The sequence below is a fragment of the Nuphar pumila genome, chromosome 7 (assembly GCF_984573655.1).
Source record: "Nuphar pumila chromosome 7, dmNupPumi1.hap1.1, whole genome shotgun sequence".
In the NCBI taxonomy this organism is placed as follows: Eukaryota; Viridiplantae; Streptophyta; class Magnoliopsida; order Nymphaeales; family Nymphaeaceae; genus Nuphar; species Nuphar pumila.
In genome coordinates this window covers 3,845,007-3,869,049 of record NC_143255.1, presented here as the reverse complement: position 1 = coordinate 3,869,049, position 24,043 = coordinate 3,845,007, and the positions used below count along the sequence as shown (strand labels likewise).

Genomic DNA, 24,043 nt, shown 5'->3' with positions numbered 1-24,043 from the left:
GACATTTTTGGGCCTGCTAGGTTCCCTTGCTGGACAGTCCATCAATGAAAGCGCCCCAAAAGCAAAGACCTAGCCATGGTGGCTCAGACTGTCGTACTTACTGTTTCTATCCAGCATAAAACTCTGAGGGCTTACCCCTCGACCCTAGGGAGCCACCAAGCTTCAGCTTAGACAGGAGGTGATGTCCATCAATGAAAGCATATCACTATCAGAGTTCCCCCTATGGTTCTGCTTCATTTAATCAAGTAATCTTGCATTAAGAAGAGATCACCAATTAGCAACAAATTTCAACTGGATCAACACGATCGTACCACCAACCAGCTTGTCTGTTTGGTAGGAGCAGCTAGTGTACGTCACCTTGTGTTGGGACGTTGCAAGTTCAAATCCCAATGGTATAGTTGTATAACTGGTAAGGGTCTGCCTAACCCCACTTTCAAAAAAAAAAAAAAACATGATTGTGCCACAAAAAAAAGAGAAAAAATGGCCACGATCTCCATCCATCTCAAGAATGACTAGTTACACTGTTGCACTGCAGGAACGGCGTTTCATTAAACTTTTTGCTCTGCACTTTAAAAAAAAGGGAAAAAAATCTCTTCCTACCTGTCACCTGATTGCCGTTACATCTCTGGCATCCCCATCTGCATGGCCCGTGAATGTCATGCAGGCACGTAACCCTCTTCCCGCACACATTTCACACAAAACACACACCGCACAGTAACTTGTCCGTCTCTCTCCTTTGCCTTGCGATCTTCATCCTTTTGAGTTACCTTTGAATCTTACCAACTGCAACTAAATCTCCATGAATTTACAGAGGTGCTACTCGTACAGAGCGTGTTCAAGCTTGGCTCGTTTCTTAAGCCAAGCCAAACCAAGCTTAAGCTTATGAAAAGCCCAAGCTAAACGAGCAAAGCACAACAAAAATATTTTTTTTTAAATTAAAAACAATAGAATGTAAACATAAAACCTAAGACAAACTCAGACAAAATAAATAATTATTTCAAACTTGTGAGCAAAAGGATTTGAATTAAACTTATTGTTTACGGGCCAAACACTTCAACCATTTTTATTTTATAATATAAAATAAGGTTAGTATTGTTTACTAATTAAGGTACGAAACTAATGAATAAAAATAATTTATTTTTTTGTAATCTATATGGTTAGTTTAGTAGAAAACTTGTTTTGAATCATGTGATTATGACAAGTAATTAAGTTTAAAAAAAAATAAAAATCAACAACCCATGATATGTCAAAATTTTATAACTCAAAAGATCGCATCTTTACATCCGAAAAACAAAATCCAAAACTTGATCCTTATCAAACAAACCATGTTGAAGACATCTATCTGGTTAGATTGAGCAGATACAATTTGCACCTAAATTAGTTTTGTACCTTAATTAATAGCTAATATTTACTTTCTAAAATATATGTAAAGTATATTTTTTATTAATAGATGAGCCTATACAAGCCCAAGGAAAAGGAAATGAACATTGGTTGTTCATGCTTAAGCTTGTCGAATCTATTTCTTATGAGCCTAACTGCGAGCAGCTCAACTCGTTTTACTCGCAAGCATGATGTGGGCGTAAGGCATCTTAGGTGCGTGGAGGGCATAATTGTGATATGTATGGCTTCTATGGGTTATTACGTAGGCAAAGTTTACACCAAAACTTACCAAATAACAAAAAGAAAAAACGTCTTTCTCGTGCCGTGCTTTCCGGGCCCCCAACTCAAAAGGAAAACGACGGCAAAAGGACTCGTTTGTTGACCTTGGGTACATTCGACTCGGATAAGTTTCCGAATCGGTTTAGGTCTTGATGACTCCGAATTATTGATGCCTGGTTAACCAAGCTTGAACTCGAAGCTACTTCAGCAAAGTTGCGAGTCACCCAACTATTTTTCTTCGAGTCCAGCAAAGAAGTTGTGAATCACTCATTTTTTTTATTGAAATTTTAAAAAACGAACATAAAATTTAGGCATTAATCAAAAAATGCAACTAAGTTTTGGGTTTTTTTTTAAAAGCACACCTGAAAAATATGGTGGTTAATTAAAAATTTCCAGGAGTTTACTTCGGTCAAGTTTGGCGTTAATTGTGATATAAAATTTTCATTTTACCCTCAAAATCATATTTTCTATGATATTCAAAAATGCTAGTGAGTTGCTTGATTAGGGTATTATTGAACAGTTAATTAGTCAATTTGTCCTCTTATCTCACTTTAGGTTAGTGATAACTCAGGTTAAATAGATAGAAATTTGATTTTGATTATCCGTGCAAAAATTAGCTGCATTTTTAAAAATTCAAAACGTAGTTGCATTTTTTATTAATAGGTGGATTTTTTGAAAATTTTGTTAAATGTCACAAGGGTACTCTGACTTATGCTTCCCGTCATGACACCTTGTATACGATTCTCAATAAAAAAAATTGCACAAAAATGGTGTCTCTCTTTAACCGTGACCCTCTGGCACTGTCTTGGTGAAATTTAGTCCGGGACCAATGTCATAAATCTATTTTTCTTTTTCTTTTTTTTTAAAGAAGCTGTGGCTAGGTAGGCCCCACCAGTTATTATTCAACCTACCACAAGGGTTTGAACCTGCAACGTCCCACGACAAAGAAGACGTGCACTGACAGCTCGTACCAACCACGCGCGAAGCCCCTGTTGGTATCAATGTCATAAATCTGATACAGGGAAAATTTGGGTGATGGAAATCTTGTGATAAATATGAACTTTTTTTAAGTTCTAATGAAATTATGGGCATACGTGAAAAATGTTAAAAAAATTAAAATATATAACCATAAAAAATATAAATTGTTTTGGTAGAAGAATTTAAAAGTGACATGATATTTTCAAAATAGTTGGTATTTGGAAATTACCTCATTTTTATCAAAAACAAATTGACCTTGGAAAAACACATATTTCTCGCGATATTATCACCAAAAAAAATTGCCGTTATCTTTTCCGGTTATCAGTTTCTAAACAATGTATGCTTCATTTTTGTTTTGGATAACGGGAAAAGATAACTTCTTTTTTTATTTATCACCCAAAGAAACCGCTTCTAAGCTGGAAGATCTGATCATGTTGGCTCAGCCTGCCATTAGGGGTGTCAACGGGCCTGGTTTACCAGGACCCGACCCGAACCAAACCCTATAGGGTCTCGGTATGGTGATAAATAATAAGACTTGAAGGTCCGATTAATACATTGACTCGGGTATAGTTTGTAAAATTTTATACCAGAATAGGACCCAACCCAAGTTCCGATTAAGACCCAAAAATTTTCAATGTAAAAATAATAAAAAATATGGTTTTACCAGGTATAGTCCGAATCTGGTTCATGTAGTTCTTAGCGGGACCGGGTATGGTTTTTTTTATAGTGAACCTGATTAGACTCGTGTCCAAACCCAATACCCTGCCCAAAAACCGGGTCCAAGTCTGGTACCACCTGTTGACAACCCTACCTGCCATACCTACGATCATAGGTCGAGTGGCGCAAAACTTTGAGGCTAAGTCCTTAGCCCCCACGGCTTAGCTTCAGCCTCCCAGCAAAGGATGCACATCTTGCATCCCAGCATCCTGGCCGGGTATGGTGATAAATAATAAGACCTGAGTCCGGACTTGAAGGTCCGATTAATACATGGACTCGGGTATAGTTTGTAACATTTTATACCAGAATAGGACCCAACCCAAGTTCCCATTAAGACCCAAAAAATTTCAATGTAAAAATAATAAAAAATATGGTTTTACCAGGTATAGTCCGAATCTGGTTCATGTAGTTCTTAGCGGTCCGGATATTTTTTTTTTATAATGGACCTGATTAGACTCGTGTCCAAACCCAATACCCTACCCGAAAATAGGGTCCAAGTCTGGTACCACCTGTTAACACCCCTACCTGCCGTACCTACGATCATCGGTCGAGTGGCGCAAAGCTTTGAGGCTAAGTCCTTAGCCCCCACGGCTTCTTAGCTTCAACCTCCCAGCAAAGGATGCACATCTTGCATCCCGTCATTCTGTCACCAAGTTTTGGGTTGTCTAGCAGAAAGAATGTGAGCTCAAACCCAAACCATATACTTCATATATAGGTGTTTAAAATTTGAATTTTTTCTTGAAAATTAAATGATATTATTAAATAGGATTCGGTTGAGTCTAATATTGAACAAGAAAATTGACCGGAACTGAAATTTTTTTATACTAGTTCAGTCGTTCGGACCTCAATATAATATATTTGGATTGATATTTTTGTATGCCCCAATTCAAATATTTGATCCGGTCAGGTCGGATACCTGAAACCCTCGTCGTTGACGAGACCTGTCCCCAAGCAGAGGCGTAGCTAAGGGGGGTTAGCCCAGTCCTGCCCCCCGAAACAGTTAATTTTTTTTTTTAAAAGCCCAGTCCTAGCCCAGCCCTGATTCCATATGAAATAGATTTTTATCCATTTTTTAGCCCGGCCCTGACTGCAGCAAATAGTCTGATTTGTCCATATGAAATAGATTTTTATTAATAATTGTAGCCATTTTTTATTTTATCTCAAAAAAAAATCGGGGGTGCTGCCCCCGAACCCTCCAACTATCACACAATTTTTTTTTCTACACCCCTGTTTGCCCCCCCCCCCCCTCGCATGAATCCTAGCTACGCCCCTGTCCCCAAGTGTACATTACGACTAGGACTAACAAAAATGTGGAAATTCAATATTTTACAGAATTTTATTATCCTAAATACAAGAGGTGGTCTCATCTGCCCCCCAAGAGGGGTTGGCGGAGTGGGGTGGGGCCTTGGCTACTACAGAGATAGACAAGGTTTGATTATCATCCGTGTTGTGAAAAGCGTTGAGGGCATAGTGAGGCTCTCCACTAAAAACAGAGGCGAGGCATAAGCTGGAGGCGTAAAGTATAAGCCTTAATTTTTTTTTTGAAAACTTTAAAAATTTTATATAAAAATATCTAAAAATACAAATAAATAAAGAAATGTTTTAATGATGAAATAACAACCAATAAAAAATAGAAAATCTCAAATAAGTACAAAAAAATATGAGATTAACATATAAAAGTAACTAAAAACTGAAAAATATATGAGATTAACCTACAAAAGTCAAAATATATGAGATTATTCTAAAAAATATGAGATTAACATATAAAAGTAACTAAAAAACTGATTACATAACTAAAAAAAATATAGATTAACCAACAAAATTAAAAATATACTAAAAAACTGATTACATAACTGAAATAACTGAAAAATATATGAGATTAACCTACAAAAGTTAAAATATATGAGATTATTCTAAAAAATATGAGATTAACATATAAAAGTAACTAAAAAACTTATTACTGGAAAATATATGAGATTAACCAATAAAAGTTAAAATATACTAAGAAACTGATTACATAACTGAAATAACTGAAAAATATATAAGATTAACCTACAAAAGTTAAAATATATGAGATTATTCTAAAAAAATTGAGATTAACATATAAAAGTAATTAAAAAACTGATTATATATCTGAAAAATATATGAGATTAATCAACAAAAGTTAAAACATACTAAGAAACTAATTACATAACTGAAATAACTAAAAAATATTTGAGATTAACTTACAAAAATTTTGTTGATTATGTCTCAGATTTTTTTTTTTTTGCGCCTTGAAGCCTAGAGTTACAGAGGGCCGCGCCTCTAGGCGAGGCACATCTTTTGCCCCCTCAAGACACATTTTATATAGTACTCTTTCTCATGGTTGTCACTTATTTAGGCAAGCTAACACATAGCATAGGCCCCGAGAGTAAGTGTACTAGCTAGTTTTGGAGTTTTATGCTGCCAGTACAACGACCTTAGATATGTTCGGTTGAGCTGACGTCAGTTTCTTCAGATTATAAATTCAAAAAAAAAAAAGGTGGTCTCATCGGATAAAGGTGACGAGGTGGGAGTTGTCAATGGGAATTCAAAACATGTGTATTCAAATCATCATACGCGTATTCAAATCAGATTGCCGATCTGCCAAGTCCCAGTGTTTGGCAACAGATTGCAAACTGTCCCCGGGTACAGCTGGTTGAAGTGGGCAAGTTGTGGACTTAGTTTTCCAAGCCTTAGATGAGATCTCGTGTTTTTTGACTTCGTCAATCTATACAATTGGACCTTGGTATGGTTTTAATCTTAGTACCTCACAACAATGTTTGCAACTCTCAAGAAGAGAACTAAGAAGCAACAAAGCTTGCAACTCGTCAAGGGCCATTTTGCAAAAAACAAATGAGGGACTGATTTGCAAAAAAGTGACCTAATTCAAGCTAAAATGTTTTGAGTAGGTAAAACTTCCAAAATTTTAAGTTTTAAAAGGAAGACTATCATTTATATAGCAACCAAACTCCGGATTGGTGTAGCTGACCTTGGCGAGCAACCACGATCCTCTCATGAAGCGATTCAATGATGCTGATTATTTTGAAAAATCCATGGATCGGGAGGTAAAGAAAAGAGGAATTGTGGGTACATCGGTTTATTTAACTCAATAAATTATTAGGAATTTGTACACACCGGTAGGCTCTTAGGTGGTCTCAGGAATTTGAAGCTGAGTCTGTGCATTGTTCCTAACACAGCAATGTTTATCATTGAATTTGGAACGCGCTGCATGTGCTTTGGCCAGCATGAGATCTTGGCTCTTAGACACAGTCAATTCAAGAAGCCACCACACGTTTCATTAGATTGAAAGAACTGAGCTTCTTTCACCAATGGGGCTCCGCTTGTCTGGTAGGAGCCAGTGTGATAAATATAGTGAGATTTATGAAAATCTCGCGATAATATAGTGAGAAATTGCCTGAGTTTAAAACAGCAATTTCTTGCGAAATATCATGAGTTTATGAAAAAACATAAATACCATGATTTAAACACGATATTTAAAAAAATGGCTATTTATCACAAAAAAAAACTTATATTTTTATTTTTAAATCATTTTTATTAATATTTTCTTATAAAAAATAAATTTTATATTTTAAAATTAATTTTTTATTGCCGAGATTTTGCCAAAAAATGCGAGATTTATGGATTTTTTCAATTTCTCAAGTTTTTGAAAAACAAGAAATTGCCGATAAAAACTTTTGTCAACTATGGTAGGAGCAGAGAGTGCATGTCACCTTGTGTTGGGAAGTTGCAAGTTCAAATCCCAATGGTATCGTTGTATAACTAGTATGGGTCTGCCTACCCCAGCTTGCCTTTATACACACTCAGTAAAATTATTAAATCCTAACCCAAAACGTTGAAGAAGAAAGCCCAAAACAAGCAAAAAAGCTAGTCCTAAAAAATGTGAAGCCAAGCTAAAAAAAGGAAAAGAAAGAAATTGTCTTCCCAATTCTTTCTAAATAATTTAGGAAAAAAAAAGTAATCTGATTGCAAACTTAAAACAAAGGTAAAAGGAATGAAAGCATTAGACTAATTGAACATGTCATTAACGGTGCAAGTGTACATCTGATGTTTAAAACATAGGAAACCCGGATCCACCACCATTATTGCCTCATCCCCTGCCGCCAACATCATTGCAGAGAGATAAACATCCAGCCACCCATCCTCAGTCCTCCCCGGTGAGGGGCTACCGGAAAAACTGCCGACAGTCGGATTGATTGATGCTTAGGATTTGGAAGAGCTCGGTACTTAGGATAGTAATTTTACCTAATATTTAACCGTGATCAGCATTTTCACCATGGGTAGTTTGACAACATAACGGGAGGACCATTTTGCACCAACGGTAAAAAAGAGGGGACGATTTGCAAAATCGCACAAGGCAGGGACCGAACCCACCAAAAACCAGAAAATCAAACGCCTAGAAGCACATACGAATCCATATCTTTTCACAAAGAGACGTCGATTACAGGAACGGAGAAGGAATATGTTGAGTCACACCACGAACACAAGAAGAAAACAGGAAGCAGAGAAAAGACCACAACGACGCTACACCAAAAGCGAACCAACGATCATAGAAACAGAGGCGCGAGACCCTCAGGCGACCTTGACCTCGATGGTCTTGGGCTTCTTGGGCTCAGGCGGAGGCACCTTCGGCACCGTGACGGTGAGCACTCCGTCCTGGTAGGCGGCCGAAATGGCGTCGGTGTTGGCGTTCTCGGGGAGGGTGAATTTCCTCATGAGCTTTCCAACCCTGCGCTCCATCCTCAGGTACTTGGCCTCCGGCTCCTCCTCCTCCTCCTTCCTCTTCCTCTCCGCGCTTATGCTGAGGACGTTGCCATTCTCGACCTGGACGTTAATGTCGCCAGACTTGAGGCCCGGCAGGTCGAGAACGAAGACGTAGGAGTCAGGGTACTCCTTGACGTCGGCGGGGGTGGAGGCCATGGCCTTGGTGTCGCGGACGTAGGCGCGGGTGGGCGCGTTCAGCAGCTTCTCCATCTCGTCCGGAACGCTCAGCAGCTGGTGCAGTGTCGACAGCAGCGGCTGGTCGATGCCCAACTCCATCTTCTCTATAATGAGCCCGAAAAGGAAGATGGGGGATTTCTGTGTCTGAGAGGGATTGGGAGTTGATGGGTGATTGGATTTTGCAGAGAAAGCTTCAAATTTTTCCCTTGTGGAGAGAGCAAGGGGTGTTGAGGGTGATTTATAAAGAGGGGCAAAGTGGGGGAAGCCGAAGGTGTAGAAGTTTCTAAAGGGTGCGAGAGAGGGAGAGGGAGAGGTTTCACTCTCGACCCTGGTGGTTGTTTCCAGGAGGTTCTAGAAACTGACCCCTGACAGACAGATGGAGTGATGGACTACTACGGGTCTACGATTCAGCCGTATCGGACGATACGAATACTCAAGTAAATAGTTCTGTATCGGCCAAAAAATAATAAATTGCATTACGTATCAATTCGAATCTGACATATGTTAAAACAATTAAAATATTAACAATTAGTTTTTAGTATTTTTTATATTTATTAAAATAGCCGGGGTATCGATTTATGACGATACGATATGTATCGGACGATACAGGCCGGTACACACCGATACTGACAACATTGGGCAAACCGTTCTTTTCTTTTTCATTTGCACAGAGGCATAGTGAACATCGGTTCGAGTACCAAACCTGAAATGGATTGTGCCGGTAAAGATCAAGGGCCATTTTGCAATTATACCGCAATCAAGTCCCACATATTTCTCGCGATATTATCACCCAAAGAAATTGCCGTTATCTTTTCCCGTTATCAGTTCCTAACAAATGTACACTTCATTTTTGTTTTGGATAACGGGAAAAGATAACTTTCTTTTTTTATTTATCACCCAAAAAAACCGCTTCTAAGCTGGAAGATCTGATCATGTTGGCTCAGCCTGCCATTAAGGGTGTCAACGGGCCTGGTTTACCAGGACGCGACCCGAACCAAACCCTATAGGGTCCGGGTATGCTGATAAATAATAAGACCTGAGTCCGGACCTGAAGGTCCGAGTAATACATGGACTCTGGGATAGTTTGTAAAATTTTATACCAGAATAGGACCCGACCCAAGTTCCGATTAAGACCCAAAAAAATTCAATGTAAAAATAATAAAAATATGGTTTTACCAGGTATAGTCCGAATCTGGTTCATGTAGTTCTTAGCGGGTCCGGTTATGGTTTTTTTATAGTGGACCTGATTAGACTCATGTCCAAACCCAATACCCTACCCAAAAACCGGGTCCAAGTCTGGTACCACCTGTTGACACCCCTACCTGCCATACCTACGATCATCGGTCGCCCCCACGGCTTAGCTTCAGCCTCCCAGCAAAGGATGCACATCTTGCATCCCGGCATCCTGTCCGGGTATGGTGATAAATAATAAGACCTGAGACCGGACCGGACGGTCCGATTAATACATGGACTCAGGTATAGTTTGTAAAATTTTATACCAGAATAGGACCCGGCCCAAGTCCCGATTAAGACCCAAAAAAATTCAATGTAAAAATAATAAAAATATGGTTTTACCAGGTATAGTCCGAATCTGGTTCATGTAGTTCTTAGCGGGTCCGGGTATGGTTTTTTTTATAGTGAACCTGATTAGACTCGTGTCAAAACCCAATACCCTACCCGAAAACCGGGTCCAAGTCTGGTACCACCTGTTGACACCCCTACCTGCCATACCTACGATCATCGGTCGAGTGGCACAAAACTTTGAGGCTAAGTCCTTAGCCCCCACGGCTTAGCATCAGCCTCCCAGCAAAGGATGCACATCTTGCATCCCGGCATCCCGTCCGGGTATGGTGATAAATAATAACACCTGAGTCCGGACCTGAAGGTCCGATTAATACATGGACTCGAGTATAGTTTGTAAAATTTTATACCAAAATTGGACCCGACCCAAGTTCCGATTAAGACCCAAAAAAATTCAATGTAAAAATAATAAAAAATATGGTTAATTACCGGGTATAGTCCGAATCTGGTTCATGTAGTTCTTAGCGGGTCCGGTTATTGTTTTTTTTTATAATGGACCTGATTAGACTCATGTCCAAACCCAATACCCTACCCGAAAACAGGGTCCAAGTCTGGTACCACCTGTTGACACCCTTACCTGCCGTACCTACGATCATCGGTCGAGTGGCGCAAAACTTCGAGGAAGTCCTTAGCCCCCACGGCTTAGCTTCAGCCTCCCAGCAAAGGATGCACATCTTGCATCCCGTCATTCTGTCACTAAGTTTTGGGTTGTCTAGCAGAAAGAATGTGAGCTCAAACCCAAACCATATACTTCATATATATGTGTTTAAAATTTGAAAATTTTCTTGAAAAATACATTATATTATTAAATAGGATTTGGTTGAGTCTAAAATTGAACAAGAAAATTGACCGGAACTAAAAAAAAATATTATACTAGTTCAGTCGTTCGAGCCTCAAAATAATATATTTGGATTGATATTTTTGTATGCCCCCAATTCAAATATTTGATCCGTTCAGATCGGATACCTGAAACCCAAGTCGTTGACAAGACATGCCCCCAACCCCAAGTGTACATTACGACTAACAAAAATGCAGAAATTTCAATATCCTAAATCCAAGAGGTGGTCTCATCTGCCCCCCAAGAGGGGTTGGGGGAGTGGGGTGGGGCCTTGGCTGCTAGAGAGATAGTCAAGGTTTGATTCTCATACCTGCTGTGAAAATTGTTGAGGCGTAGCGAGGCACTCCACCAAAAACCGAGGCGAGGCATAAGCCTCGAGGCGTAAAGTATAAGCCTCAATTTTTTTTTGAAAACTTTAAAATAATTATTAAAAAATATCTAAAAATACAAATAAATAAAAAATGCTTTATTGATGAAATAATAACCAATAAAAAATAAAAAATCTCAAATAAGTACTAAAAAATACGAGATTAACATATAAAAGTAACTAAAAACTGATTATATAACTGAAAAATATATGACATTAACCTACAAAAGTTAAAATATATGAGATTATTCCAAAAAATATGAGATTAGCATATAAAAGTAACTAAAAAACTGATTACATAACTGAAAAATATATAGATTAACCAAAAAAATTTAAAAATATAATAAAAAACTGATTATATAACGAAATAACTGAAAAATATATAAGATTAACCTACAAAAGTAAAAATACATAAGATTATTATAAAAAATATGAGATTAACATATAAAAGTAACTAAAAAACTGATTACATAACCGGAAAATATATGAGATTAACCAATAAAAGTTAAAATATACTAAGAAACTGAAATATATATGAGATTAACCTACAAAAGTTAAAATATATGAGATTATTCTAAAAAATTTGAGATTAACATATAAAAGTAACTAAAAAACTGATTACATAACTTAAAAATATATGAGATTAATTAACAAAAGTTAAAATATACTAAGAAACTAATTACATAATTGAAATAACTGGAAAATATATGAGATTAACCTAAAAAATCTTGTTGATTATGTCTCAATTTTTTTAGTACTCTTTCTCATGGTTGTCACTTATTTAGGCAAGCTAACACATAGCATAGGCCCCGAGAGTAAGGGTACTAGCTAGCTTTGGAGTTTTACGCTGCCAGCACAACGACCTTTGAGCTGGCATCAGTTTCTTCAGATTATAAATTCAAAAAAAAAAAAAAAGGTGGTCTCATCGGATAAAGGTGACGAGGTGGGAGTTGTCAATGGGAATTCAAAACATGTGTATTCAAATCATCAGACGTGTATTCAAATCAGATTGCCGATCTGCCAAGTCCCAGTGTTTGGCAACAAATTGCAAACAGGTCCGAGTACAGCTGGTTGAAGTGGGGAAGTTGTGGACCTAGTTTTCCAAGCCTTAGATGAGATCCCGTATTTTTTGGACTTGGCCAATCTATACAATTGGACCTTGGGATGGTTCGAATCTTCATACCTCACACTCCCTCGTACAACATTGCAGGCCCTGCCACTGTTTTCGTAAAATTGCATTTCAATAAGAAGCATAAGAGAATCAAACAGCATACAACCAGATCAAGTTCATTTCATCCATCACACTGAAATCATACTCGATGTCCTACATCAATCATGCAAAGCCCCAGTGGGGTGGACCATTTGGTTAGGGTAAGCAGCGAGATATTTCGAGGCCCGAGCAGCAATCAAACTTTGCGACAAGTACGGAGCAACTCTAAGGGCTTGATTTTGGTGGTTCTTTGTCAGCATGAAGGAAATCCAAAATTCAGGGTATTTCTCCTTGCAAGTATTATCATGCGCCTTCTAGATCTGGGCACTACCCGACCTAAACAGATTTGGGTTCGAAATCAGATAAGAGTATGAATCTAGATCTGATTAGTTAATCAGATATGATTTATATAAAACCAGGTCAGATTATCCATTGGATTCAGATTTGGATGCAAAGCTGCATATTGAATCCGATTAATCAGATAGCTGCTTAATCACATCTGATTCAGTCGCATATCAACATCCGATCCAATGACATCCTTATACTGCCAACATCAAAGATATGTTAATTCCATTTCCTTAAAAAAGACTACAAATAAATCTGGAACATTCCTCTGACAATTCTAACAATCTTCCTCTCTCCTGTGGAGTAATTTTCAATGGAGCATGCCCTACATGTTAATGTGTAGAGCAATATTTTCCATATGCCAGTCTTAAGGTTGTTTGATCATACAACATCCAACAGCGACAACCATAGAAAGTGATCAGATGATGCCCTGTGCTTATAGAATGACACCACTTTAATAAAGCTAACAGTTCAAATCTTGCCACTAGGGTAATGCAGAAAATCCAAGCTCAAAATAACAAGAATTAAAAAAAAAAGACATTTCAAGAAACACTTGTACAGTTTCTTGTTTCTTACATCAAATATTACCAAGCAATTAAATTTGTATTTACTGCACCAAACAGACATACACAAGCACGCATGCACAGACGCACATACACATACACACACACACGCGACACAACGTATTTAACATGTGTAATGACAGAAGCTGAAACTGCCAGATTCTCCCAGATATTGGTGTTGATAATATTACTGGTTCTTGCAAGCATAAATAGAAAATTTCAAGTAGAAAAGAAATTACCACATTTATCTACTACTAAATGTACCAAGTATCTGAACTTAGAGTCGGCAATGATCATCTTGCAACAGTTATCATCTTGTTCTACCTCAAAATTGATCCACAGAAATGCATAAATATTGTGGTCAAATTAAGTCACATTGTTTGTTTAATCGTACAAAGTCTTCGCAGAACGAATTCTTATAGTTTTGCTTTTCTGTTTCACAACCTTCTCTTCTGTCTTCTCATTCATTGATATAGCCTTTTCCGTGGCTTTCATTTTCCGAAGGGCCTTAGATCTTCTTGTAGGAGCAGATTTCTTTAATTTTCTGAAACAATTACTATGCAACATTGTAAAAGAGATGAAAATTTTAAGCAACAATGTGAAAAAAAGAAGGCCAGTATACCTGTTAACAACACTGAGAGCAGGTTTCGAAAAAGATACTTCAGAGTTGCCACTTGCTACATGTATGGGAAAAACGAATAACAGATTAAAACATTAACAGAAATATTTAAAGCATTAAAAAAACGAGAATGGCACGAAGGCATGAAGACATGACTAAACCATAAAAAAATCGCTAGCATGCTTCCTTCAGTCATTAAAAGAGAGGCACTGAAACTGAAGCAGCAATAGAAAATGTAAAGTTGGCTACTAAATATCATGAAGAAAGCACAAATGGATTATCTGGGTTCACATGTTTATGATCATCATGGTTGTGATCATGGAACAACATGCGACAAGGTCAAGGGGCATGAGGTACATTGAGATTCCAATATGCTGGGGTAGGATTATTATTTATTCATCAACGAATAAACGTACGCGTCTATGAACAAGAGAGAGAGCCTAAGATAATGTATAATTTAATATTTATCTGTATATATAATCTAACACTGATCTGTTAACTCACAAATAAATAGACACGTGAATTTGCATGTGTATGGCTAATGGGTTGTCCCATTCATTATGCATTATACATGGAGAACCAGCTGCTAGAGAGTGCAGGTCGAGGTCATGAACATTAAAGTAAAGAATCCAGCAAGAATGGATACACTTCCTTCTAGAACTTGTTCACCTCTAGAGATAAGGAATCCTTCAGTTATTCAGACAAAGACCTGCACATGATGACATGAGCCAAGCATCTCAATGATAATACTCATCAGTGTGTTTTAATATGTCGGTGCTTGTCCTCTATTCCATTTCCATTTGAAATTGGAGACGTCTGCAATCCAATAGCCAGCTAAAGAATGGCTATCAATTGTGAAAGTGCTCAATGCTGGAAAAATGGCACTATAGGTTTCTCCATATTAATGCAACCATGTATCCGCTACCATATACTAATTTCATCATGATACATTGGCACACGGACATCAGGATCTACTTACAACTTAAAGCAATTCCGAATCTCAGTCACCACAAGTTTACAACTGTAGTTTGACTGGTTAAGCTGCATGTTTTCCAGTTAATCAAACCTACTCCACACACACACACATGTACAGAGAGAGAGAGAGAGAGAGCAGTTCCATGCACACATGTAAACACATACACATAGTCATACACATCAATAGCCACCTACATCATTATCACAATAAGATCCCCAAGGCTTTTTCTTTGCTGATTGGAAAGTAAGAAAGTGTTTCACTTATGAAAATGAATACTTCCTCACTAACATTAATTTTAAACAAAACATTAATCCATTTGCCTGAGCCAATGGGAAATAGATCCTAGTCAAGGGAATTTTTACGGAATTTGAAGTCCCTCCCTCATATGTGGTAGATTCACTAAAATTCAACCAAACTGAACCTATGTTATTTGGAGTACAGATTTGGATCTAATATTTGACTGAACAACACAAACTGATTTATATTAGGATCCAATTCAAGGCCGTCATCTGTCCAATCTATTTGGGTTAGGATCTAGAACCAAACTGCTAGAAAGAAGTTTGGAATTGGTTGAATCCAACTTTCCATGATGTAAGCCAAACATAACAAATTAGATTATGTTCAATTCATATCCTCAAAACAAACAAGGACATGTTTGGAAAGCAATAAAATGATTCATTTTCATACAAAAATGAACGTTTGCTCATGTAACATCAAATATAACCCAAACATAGGAACCATATTCCCATGTCAATGAGAAAATAGATCTCAGTCAAACTAGTTTTTCATGGGGTTAGAAGTCTCACCTTACCCTATGTGACCTTGACTCCTATGGAAGCTCTTCTCACCCACAGGTAGTGCCCCTCAAACCATAGCTATTTCATTTCAGCCTCTCAAACCACACGCCTGAATACATTTGGATTTGCATATAATACATTTATATCTGGACCTAAACTTAAAATGTCAAAATGATATCCGACCTATTTGGGTTTGGATATAAAAATTAAAATTAGTTACAATAATATATTACATAAGTTTCGAAAATAGTTGAATCTAATACTTTATTATAAAATAAACATAACAGATCAAAACATCTCTTGTTTCATAACAAAAAACATATAGAAAAAACTAATTCACATGATTCTAAAATATTATGATTCGTTTTCATATGGGATTCAATTATACATGTGAAAATGAATCTTTCCTTACAAACATGTCCACCTAATTAATTTTCATATGTTATTCACTTTCCTATATGAAATGAGCCCTCTTCCCATGCGGCCCCTATGTGTTCGTGAGAGAGAGAGAGAGAGTCTCCATCAATAGCACCACTAAATATTCATTTATCTGAACTGCAAAGGCATAAAGGAAAACTCATATAGAATTTCCATGTCAACGTTAGTACCGAATATGCAACACAAATGGATACGTCAAGTGAACCGCAACCAAGTTTATAATTCGAACCCTTCTAATGAAACTCATGAACTTGGCCACGCTTCATTTGATTCCTTGCGCGGGATACGATGAAAAATTCATGAACCCCCATCACGTTTCATACGACGCCCAGACAAACCAAACACAAAACATCCATCCAAGAAAACACAGAAACAGAGAAACCCACAACTCACGATTGTTCCTTTCGTCACCATGTAAAAGTAAATTGAGGGGAGGAACAGGATTTTCTTGGGTAGAAAAAAAATCGGTAAGAGAAAACGAAGATCCACCTTTTGTGGAGTCTAAATGTGAATCTGAGGTGATTTCCATGGGAGCAGCACCGCCCTTCTTCTTCTTGTTCCTGTTCTTCGCCATCTCAACTGAAGAGGTCCCGAGCAGAGAATAGAAGCAGAAGAAAGAGGGTTTACCAGTGAGGGAATTTTGGGCTTATACGGAGGGATGTGAGTCGTCTCGGATTTGGGCAGGATGACCGACCCATGTGAGTCCGTTTTCTCGGTCTTGTCAACGGGTCAGGTACCCGAACCGGCCCAAATAACAAAGTGTCAGATTCGGGTTTTACCGAGTTAAGAAAATGAAATCTTAAACCCGGATCCATATAATTTCAGAATATTACTTTTACTTAAAATACATATAAAATACCCGGGTCGGGTCGGGTCAGGTCGGGTACCCGGCACAAATTAGAACCCAAACCCGGTCTGCATATTGCATACTTGAGTCAGGTTCAGGTCGACCCAAATATTGTTCAAGTTGGCACCTTTATGCCCATACCCAGGAATTCGGATTCACTTTTCATAAATCTCGGTATTGAGATTTTCTCACGGAAGGAAAATCTAATTATATTTCAAAAAACCAGGTTTTCCTAAAATAACCTTGAGAAAAATATTGGCAAAAAAATATATGAAAGATGTAATGTAAATCAACATATAAATATTTGTAAATTTTATATAATTTATTTTTGTCTCATTAACATTGAGATAAAAATGTGATATTTAAAAAATATATATCATGTTTTTCTGTACTTATTAACCTTTGAGTCTGCCAACAATAGAATCATATTTTTTTCAAAATATTATGATATTTGTAACATAGGCTTGGAGCAATATCACAAATCTCAATATATGGAGTTTCCCTTGGAGAGGAAAAATCTCTTAACAATTTATTTTTTATTCAAAAAAACTTGAGAGAAAATCATAAAAATATGAAATTACATGAATAATATCAAAAAATTATAAAATAAAATAAAATCTAAAACATTTACACATACATTCAACCCTTCATAACTCCAACATTGCATTACATACATTTAACGATGAATAAGTACAAAATTCATTTTTAAACACATAACCTTGCATAAGCACAATATTCACATGGATTCACTTAGGTGTAGATATTTGAACTTAAAAGCTTACAAGATTAGGGAAAATTCATACATATAAACAATGTCATCTAACAAAAAAACTAAGTTTTGTTTCAAATATATACAAGCAATTGTATAGTTCATGAATTGCGAAAATGATGACATATGCAAATAAAATAGATCAAAGAATTACACACCTATATATATATATATATATATAACCAAATACAAAGTCATGAACACGATTAGAATCTTCAGTTATAACAACTTATTGATTGTTGATTACCAACTCCAATAATAGCCCATTCACCATATCGACCTCAATTTCCAAACCTTTGACTCGTTCTTGCAATACATCTATCTTTTCACGATACACGGTATTTTGATGCAAGAGTTTTAATTGACTTGGACTTGAACCAAGTACTTTATTGTTGGATACCCCCACGCCAAACATCTACATATGTCCATATTTGTCTGGTCTCATAACCTAAGAAAGGGCATCACCTCACGACGAGTCATCTATAAATCTATCCGACGTCTGAAACATCTAAGCTAGCTTGTCGTTGATCTCTGCATGCAGGACAACATATCAATTCATTAACCGACATATTTTGTTTTTATATAGAATTCTTTTATGAATAACAATGAACCCTAATAAACCAAATATGTCTTACCATCATTTGATTTATTTCCGCGTTGACAACCTTGAGTTTTTTGTTATTACGGGTCATGCAAAACATCTCCCCTCAAGAAAGTTCTGCCCCATCATTCCCAACCCATGAATAAATGAAATATGATAAAACAATGTAAAGTCTTGTACATGAATGACAACCATGCAAATGCATGTACATTTTCTTCCTGATATCGTGCAAAACTTTTTATGCCCGTAGTGTGCAAAAAAATTGTAAGGTGTAATTGATTGTGTTCTTCACACTTAGCACCTACAAAGACATGCAAGTGATATATATATAAATATATATGTGTGTATGTATACTATTATAATTTTGCATCATGAGTGCATACAACATTAATATACAATGAAAAATACAAATATTTGATTAACGAGAATCAAAATGATGCATCAGGTTTTCCCACTGATGATCTCGGATCTAAGGTGGACATGTTGTCAAGCGCTCATCGAGAGTACTATGCTACTTAAAGATCATCCTAAGCTCGCACCTAAAGTTTCTTCAGGCTCATATGCATTCCTTCAACACCCATCATTTCATCATGTTAGGAATATGATATTTTTTTTATAATAACAATATATGTGTTTTACCTATAGTTGAATGAATAAATGCTAAAATTAAAAAAGTTACTATATATATAAAGAATATGCATAACATAATAAAAGTCCAAGCATCTTTCTTATAAAAATGAGGTAATGCATGCCAGAAAAAACAATGTGAAGGTGTCTGATCAGTATCTTGTGCAATGGTTACTATGAAGCTACTTAGGTATTGTGTCTTTCGACCTATAAATTGGTCATAGCTATTAATGACAACCTATTACGACCTGAATTTCAGAAGATCGTGCATATCTGAGCTTTAGGATCTACATGCTTTTTTCTGCAGACAGTGAAGGTCGTTTAGGCCTAGGTGGGGCTCAAGTTGATGACATAACAATTGACATGGCTTCTCTAATGTGTGACAAGTCAAAGATTCAGTGTTCAGGGCAAGAGAAGAAAAATTAGGGCACATGTCAAGCAGAGAAGGCAAGTCAATTAAGGAGTGAGGTCCACCTATGGGGTATGCCATGCAGAAGGGTCTTAAGGGACGTCTCCCAGTCTAAAAGTTGATTAAAGTTAATTAGGTAGCTATTTAATTGCGGAAGAGTTCTTAGTTGATTTGTTCTTTTAAAGAGTCTCTTTTAAAGAATGAGTTTTATCAAAGCAAGGACTCTAGATAGAGATTCTATCGCATGCCTCACATCTATAAATAGAGGTATGTGGTTTTCCTTTTTGCATTAATAATTGAATTGAAGTTCTCATCATCTCTCTCTCTTTATACGACTCTCTCACATTCTTCTTCTTCTTCTTCTTCTTCTTCTTCTTCTTCTTCTTCTTCTTCTTCTTCTTCTTCTTCTTCTTCTCTCTCTCTCTCTCTCTCTCTCTCTCTCTCTCTCTCTCTTATCCCTTACGTTTCGCTATCTCCTCTTTTTGATACACGTGAGACTAGGCTTCCTTAGGTTGATCTTTCTGATGGGCGAAACCCTGTGAAAACAAATAGACAGGGAGCGTACCTGGATTCGCCATTGATCGTGTACGTGATTCGGCGTTCTCCTCAGCCGGTCGACGCCCACAATGAGCCCAGGCCTTATGTCGACGGTGAGCAGGACCCTTTTCTGCTTAAGCTTGAATGCAGAACTAAATTTGTGCAGGATATGGCTATGAACTCTCATCAACTTTGTAGCCCCTAACCCCATATATATAATGGAGAATTGGGCAGTTACGTGAATGTGGTCTCTCCACATTCACGTAACTCCCACCCACTACCTCCATTATTCAGTCACTTACGTGACCCACTAACATGGTGTCAAACCGGGTCAGACTGTGGGTTGGACCCGTAACCCAAAATGTCCAACATTCTCCCACTTGACCCATTGACACCAAAAGTGTACTAAATCGAGGTGTATACCGTTATCTCGATTTAATTCTTCATGTGGGTTCACATGCCACCCTTTATCACAAGGATGAATCGTATGAGTCAAGGACATGAACACCCCTTTATGAAATGTCATATTTCCTTGTACTACACTACAATTCACCTTCAGTGCTTAGGCATGTAAAGAAATTACCTTTATGAATAGGTTGGTCTCTCACCTATTCTATTGGTCCTTTAATATTGTTATTCTGCTATTCTCTCTAACCCATATGAGAGATCATTTATGCAAAATCAACAATAACTCAAAACCTTAGAGAATCAAAACATAAACACAAATGTGATTACATAATGTATTGTCATACATCAGAAGGAATAAAAAAGACCCATCCCCTTTACATGTTGGGAATATAATCTCGGTGCTAGCCCTTTAGTAAGGGGATCCGCAGTCATTTCCTTCGTCCCAATTGTATCAATACATACCAGATGATTCTCAGTTCTTTCTTTAACAACAAAATATTTTAACTCCATGTGTCGACACGATGCTGAGCTCTTGTTGTTATTTGAAAAGGACACGGCTGCTTCATTATCACAAAAGATCTTTAGTGGTCTCTCAATAGAGTCCACTATACCAAGACCCATAATGAAGTTCCTTATCCAAATGGCCTGTGACGAAATCTCGTATAGAGCAATAAATTCCGCCTCCATGGTATGAGCAGCAGTGGTAGACTGCTTTCCGCTTCTCCATGAGACAGTGCCACCCGCTAGAAGAAAAATGTATCCAGTAGTGGATTTTCTACTGTCAATACACCCCCCTAAGTCCGCATCAGAGTATCCAACGACCTCTAGGTGGTCAGCTTTCCTGTAGGTCAACATATAGTCTTTCGTTCCTTGTAAATAGCGCATGACCTTCTTTGCTGCCTTCCAGTGCGCAATGCCTGGATTTGATTGATATCTACCAAGCATTCTCACAGCAAATGCTATATCAGGTCGAGTGCAGGTCTGCGCGTACTGTAAACTCCCAACTGCTGAAGCATATGGGACAGCATCCATCTGAGCCTTCGCAATATCATCTTGAGGACAGTCCTTCAAACTCAATTTATCTCCTTTCACTATAGGTGCCGAACTAGGAGAAACAATTCTCCATCCCATATCTTTTAAGAACCTTAAAGATATAGGATTTCTGAGATAGGCCAAGGACACCCTTAGTTCTGTTACGACGGATCTCGATTCCAAGGACATAAGTGGCTTCACCCATGTCTTTCATATCGAAATGAGAGGAAAGAAAGTCTTTTGTTTCATGTAAAAGACTCAAATCATTAGTTGCAAGAAGAATATCGTCAACATATAAAACCAAAATTATGAACTTACTCCCACTAGTCTTAATGTAAATACACTGATCAACAATGTTTTCAGTGAATCCAAAGTTCATTATTACCTGATTGAACTTCTTATACCACAGGCGAGAGGCTTGTTTAAGTCCATAAATTGACTTATTCAATTTGCAAACTAAGTTATTTGAGTCATCTATACTAAAACCAAGAGGTTGTTACATGTATACCTCCTCATCCAGATCCTCATTCAGGAAGGCAGTTTTCACATCCATCTGATGCAACTCTAAATCAAAATGAGCTACGAGGGTCATGATTATCCTTAATGATTCTTTAGTTGAGACAGGAGAAAAAGTCTCATTATAATCAATGCCCTCTATCTGTGTGAAACCTTTTGCAACAAGCCTAGCCTTGTACCTCTCCACATGACCTTTAGAGTCTGTTTTGGTTTTGTAAACCCATTTACAACCAACAGGTCTAACTCTATCAGGTCGAGGTACAAGATCTCACACTTGGTTCTTTGCCATAGAGTCAAGCTCTTCTTTCATGGCATTGATCCAATGTGTTGATCTTTCACTTTCAATGGCTTCTGCAAATGTGAAGGGATCTCCATCAATGTCTATGAAATCATTTGACTCTTGTAAATACACCACATAGTCCGGATGGATAGCAGATTTCCTAATTCTGGTGGACCTCCATACAGGTACTACAGGTGGTTCAAAATGAGCTTCTGTATCCTGTTGTTGTTGTATATCCTCATCAACAACTGGATCTAGTTGGGATTGATGTTCATTGATTGGACTTTCTCTTACATTACTCGAAGGAATAATGATAGAGAAAATCGGGTCATTATCCTCAGCAGGTGTAGAACCTGAATCCTGCATTTCCTCAAAATTAATATTTTGAGATGCATCTATCCCAACAGAACCATTTTCAAGAAATCTTGCTTTATCTGTTTCCACTATCTGTGGTGTTTGAGATGGACAATAAAACCTAAAGCCTTTCGATCTTTCTGGATAACCAATGAAGAAACCACTAGTTGTCCTAGGATCAAAAGCTTTTATATGTGGGTTATACAATTTAGCTTCTGCTGGACATCCCCATATGTGCATATATGATAAAGAAGGTTTTCTACCTGTCCATAACTCGTAAGGAGTCTTTTGAACAGCCTTCGTAGGAACCTTATTCAGAATATGCACTGCAGTCCTAAGAGCTTCACCCCACAAGGTCAAAGGAAGGTTTGAGTGATTCAACATCGCTCGAACCATTTCTTTAAGCGTACGGTTTCTCCTTTCAGCTACACCATTCTGGTAAGCACTACCAGGCATTGTATACTGAGGTACAATGCCTTCTTCTTTTAGAAACCGCGCTAATGGACCTTCCTTTTGTCCCATCTCAATAAAACGACCATAATATTCGCCACCTCTATCTGACCTGACAACCTTAATAACTTCACCGGTTTGTTTCTCTACTTCTTTCTTGAAGTCCTTAAAAACTTGAAAGACTTCAGATTTTTCAGATAATAAGTAGAGATACATATACCGTGAGTAATCGTCTATAAAGGTGACAAAATACTTTTCACTGTATAACACGGTGAAAAAGGGCCGCAGACATCCGTATGCACTATCTTTAACTTTCCATTGCTGCGTTTGGCATCTTTCTTATATGTGTTAGACTGCTTGGCCTTTATGCAGTCAACACATGGCTCTATATTCGTAAAATCAAGGGATCCAAGGATTCCCTCTTTCACGAGTCTTTGGACTCTCTCTTTCGAGATATGTCCTAACCTCCGATGCCAAAGCAAATAGGATTGATCATCCTTTAGACCACGTTTATTGTCAATCATTGTGTTCTCAATGGAGTGAGATTCCTGAATTTGGAGTTTGGTTCTTAATCGATACAAACCATCACACATATATGCAGAACCTATGTTTATTGAATTTTTCATAATAATAAGTTCAGATTTTTCAAACTTAAACACAAAATCAAACTTATCAAGTTTTGAAATTGAAATTAGGCTCCGACTATAAGATGGAACATAAAATGTATCGACCAAATCCAACATGAATCCCGACTCCAACACAATTCTGCAGGTCCCAACGCTCTTGACATGTGAACGCATCTTATTTCCTGAGAAGATGTTTCTTTCATGCTCCGTTGGTTCCCTTTTGTTCAGAAATGCCTGCAAAGAGTTGGCAATGTGCACCGTGGCACCAGAATCAATCCACCAACTATGCAATGGAACATGAATTAGATTGCACTCATGAGAAACGAATGACTTATTACCTTTATTTTCGAGCCACTTCTTGAACTTCAAACAGTTCACCTTCTTATGCCCTTTCTTTTTGCAGAAGAAACACTTTATAGAAGGGCCACCAAACTGGGATTTGGCTTTCGCATGAGAGTTTGAACTCTCCCCACTGGCTCTCTTCTGATTCTTCTTTTTGAAGGAGCTTTTCTTTGGCCT

At 37.5% G+C, this 24,043-nt stretch overlaps 2 protein-coding genes across 2 annotated transcripts; both read right to left on the bottom strand.

The window, feature by feature from the left end:
* Window positions 1-7,790: 7,790 nt before the first annotated feature.
* On the bottom strand, window positions 7,791-8,448 carry LOC149830902 (17.1 kDa class II heat shock protein-like). The gene has a single exon (XM_090013537.1). It carries the CDS (start codon window positions 8,431-8,433, stop codon window positions 7,966-7,968), a length of 468 nt encoding a protein of 155 aa, XP_089869663.1. The 5' UTR covers window positions 8,434-8,448; the 3' UTR covers window positions 7,791-7,965.
* A 4,953-nt stretch (window positions 8,449-13,401) lies between these two features.
* On the bottom strand, window positions 13,402-16,683 carry LOC149830901 (uncharacterized). The gene is made up of 3 exons (XM_090013543.1): window positions 16,558-16,683; window positions 13,861-13,915; window positions 13,402-13,782 (listed from the first exon to the last, which is right to left on the bottom strand). Exons 1-3 carry the CDS (start codon window positions 16,640-16,642, stop codon window positions 13,623-13,625), a joined length of 300 nt encoding a protein of 99 aa, XP_089869669.1. The 5' UTR covers window positions 16,643-16,683; the 3' UTR covers window positions 13,402-13,622.
* Window positions 16,684-24,043: the final 7,360 nt, after the last annotated feature.

What these genes read in the sequence shown, in the direction of transcription:
- LOC149830902 (XM_090013537.1), bottom strand. Translation starts at nt 8,433, where the DNA reads ATGGAGTTGGGCATCGACCAGCCGCTGCTGTCGACACTGCACCAGCTG.
- LOC149830901 (XM_090013543.1), bottom strand. Translation starts at nt 16,642, where the DNA reads ATGGCGAAGAACAGGAACAAGAAGAAGAAGGGCGGTGCTGCTCCCATG. An exon ending in ACATTTAGACTCCACAAAAG is followed by an intron (nt 13,916 to 16,557) that starts GTGGATCTTCGT and finishes CCATACATGTAG; the next exon opens with CAAGTGGCAACTCTGAAGTA. An exon ending in GCTCTCAGTGTTGTTAACAG is followed by an intron (nt 13,783 to 13,860) that starts GTATACTGGCCT and finishes TAATTGTTTCAG; the next exon opens with AAAATTAAAGAAATCTGCTC.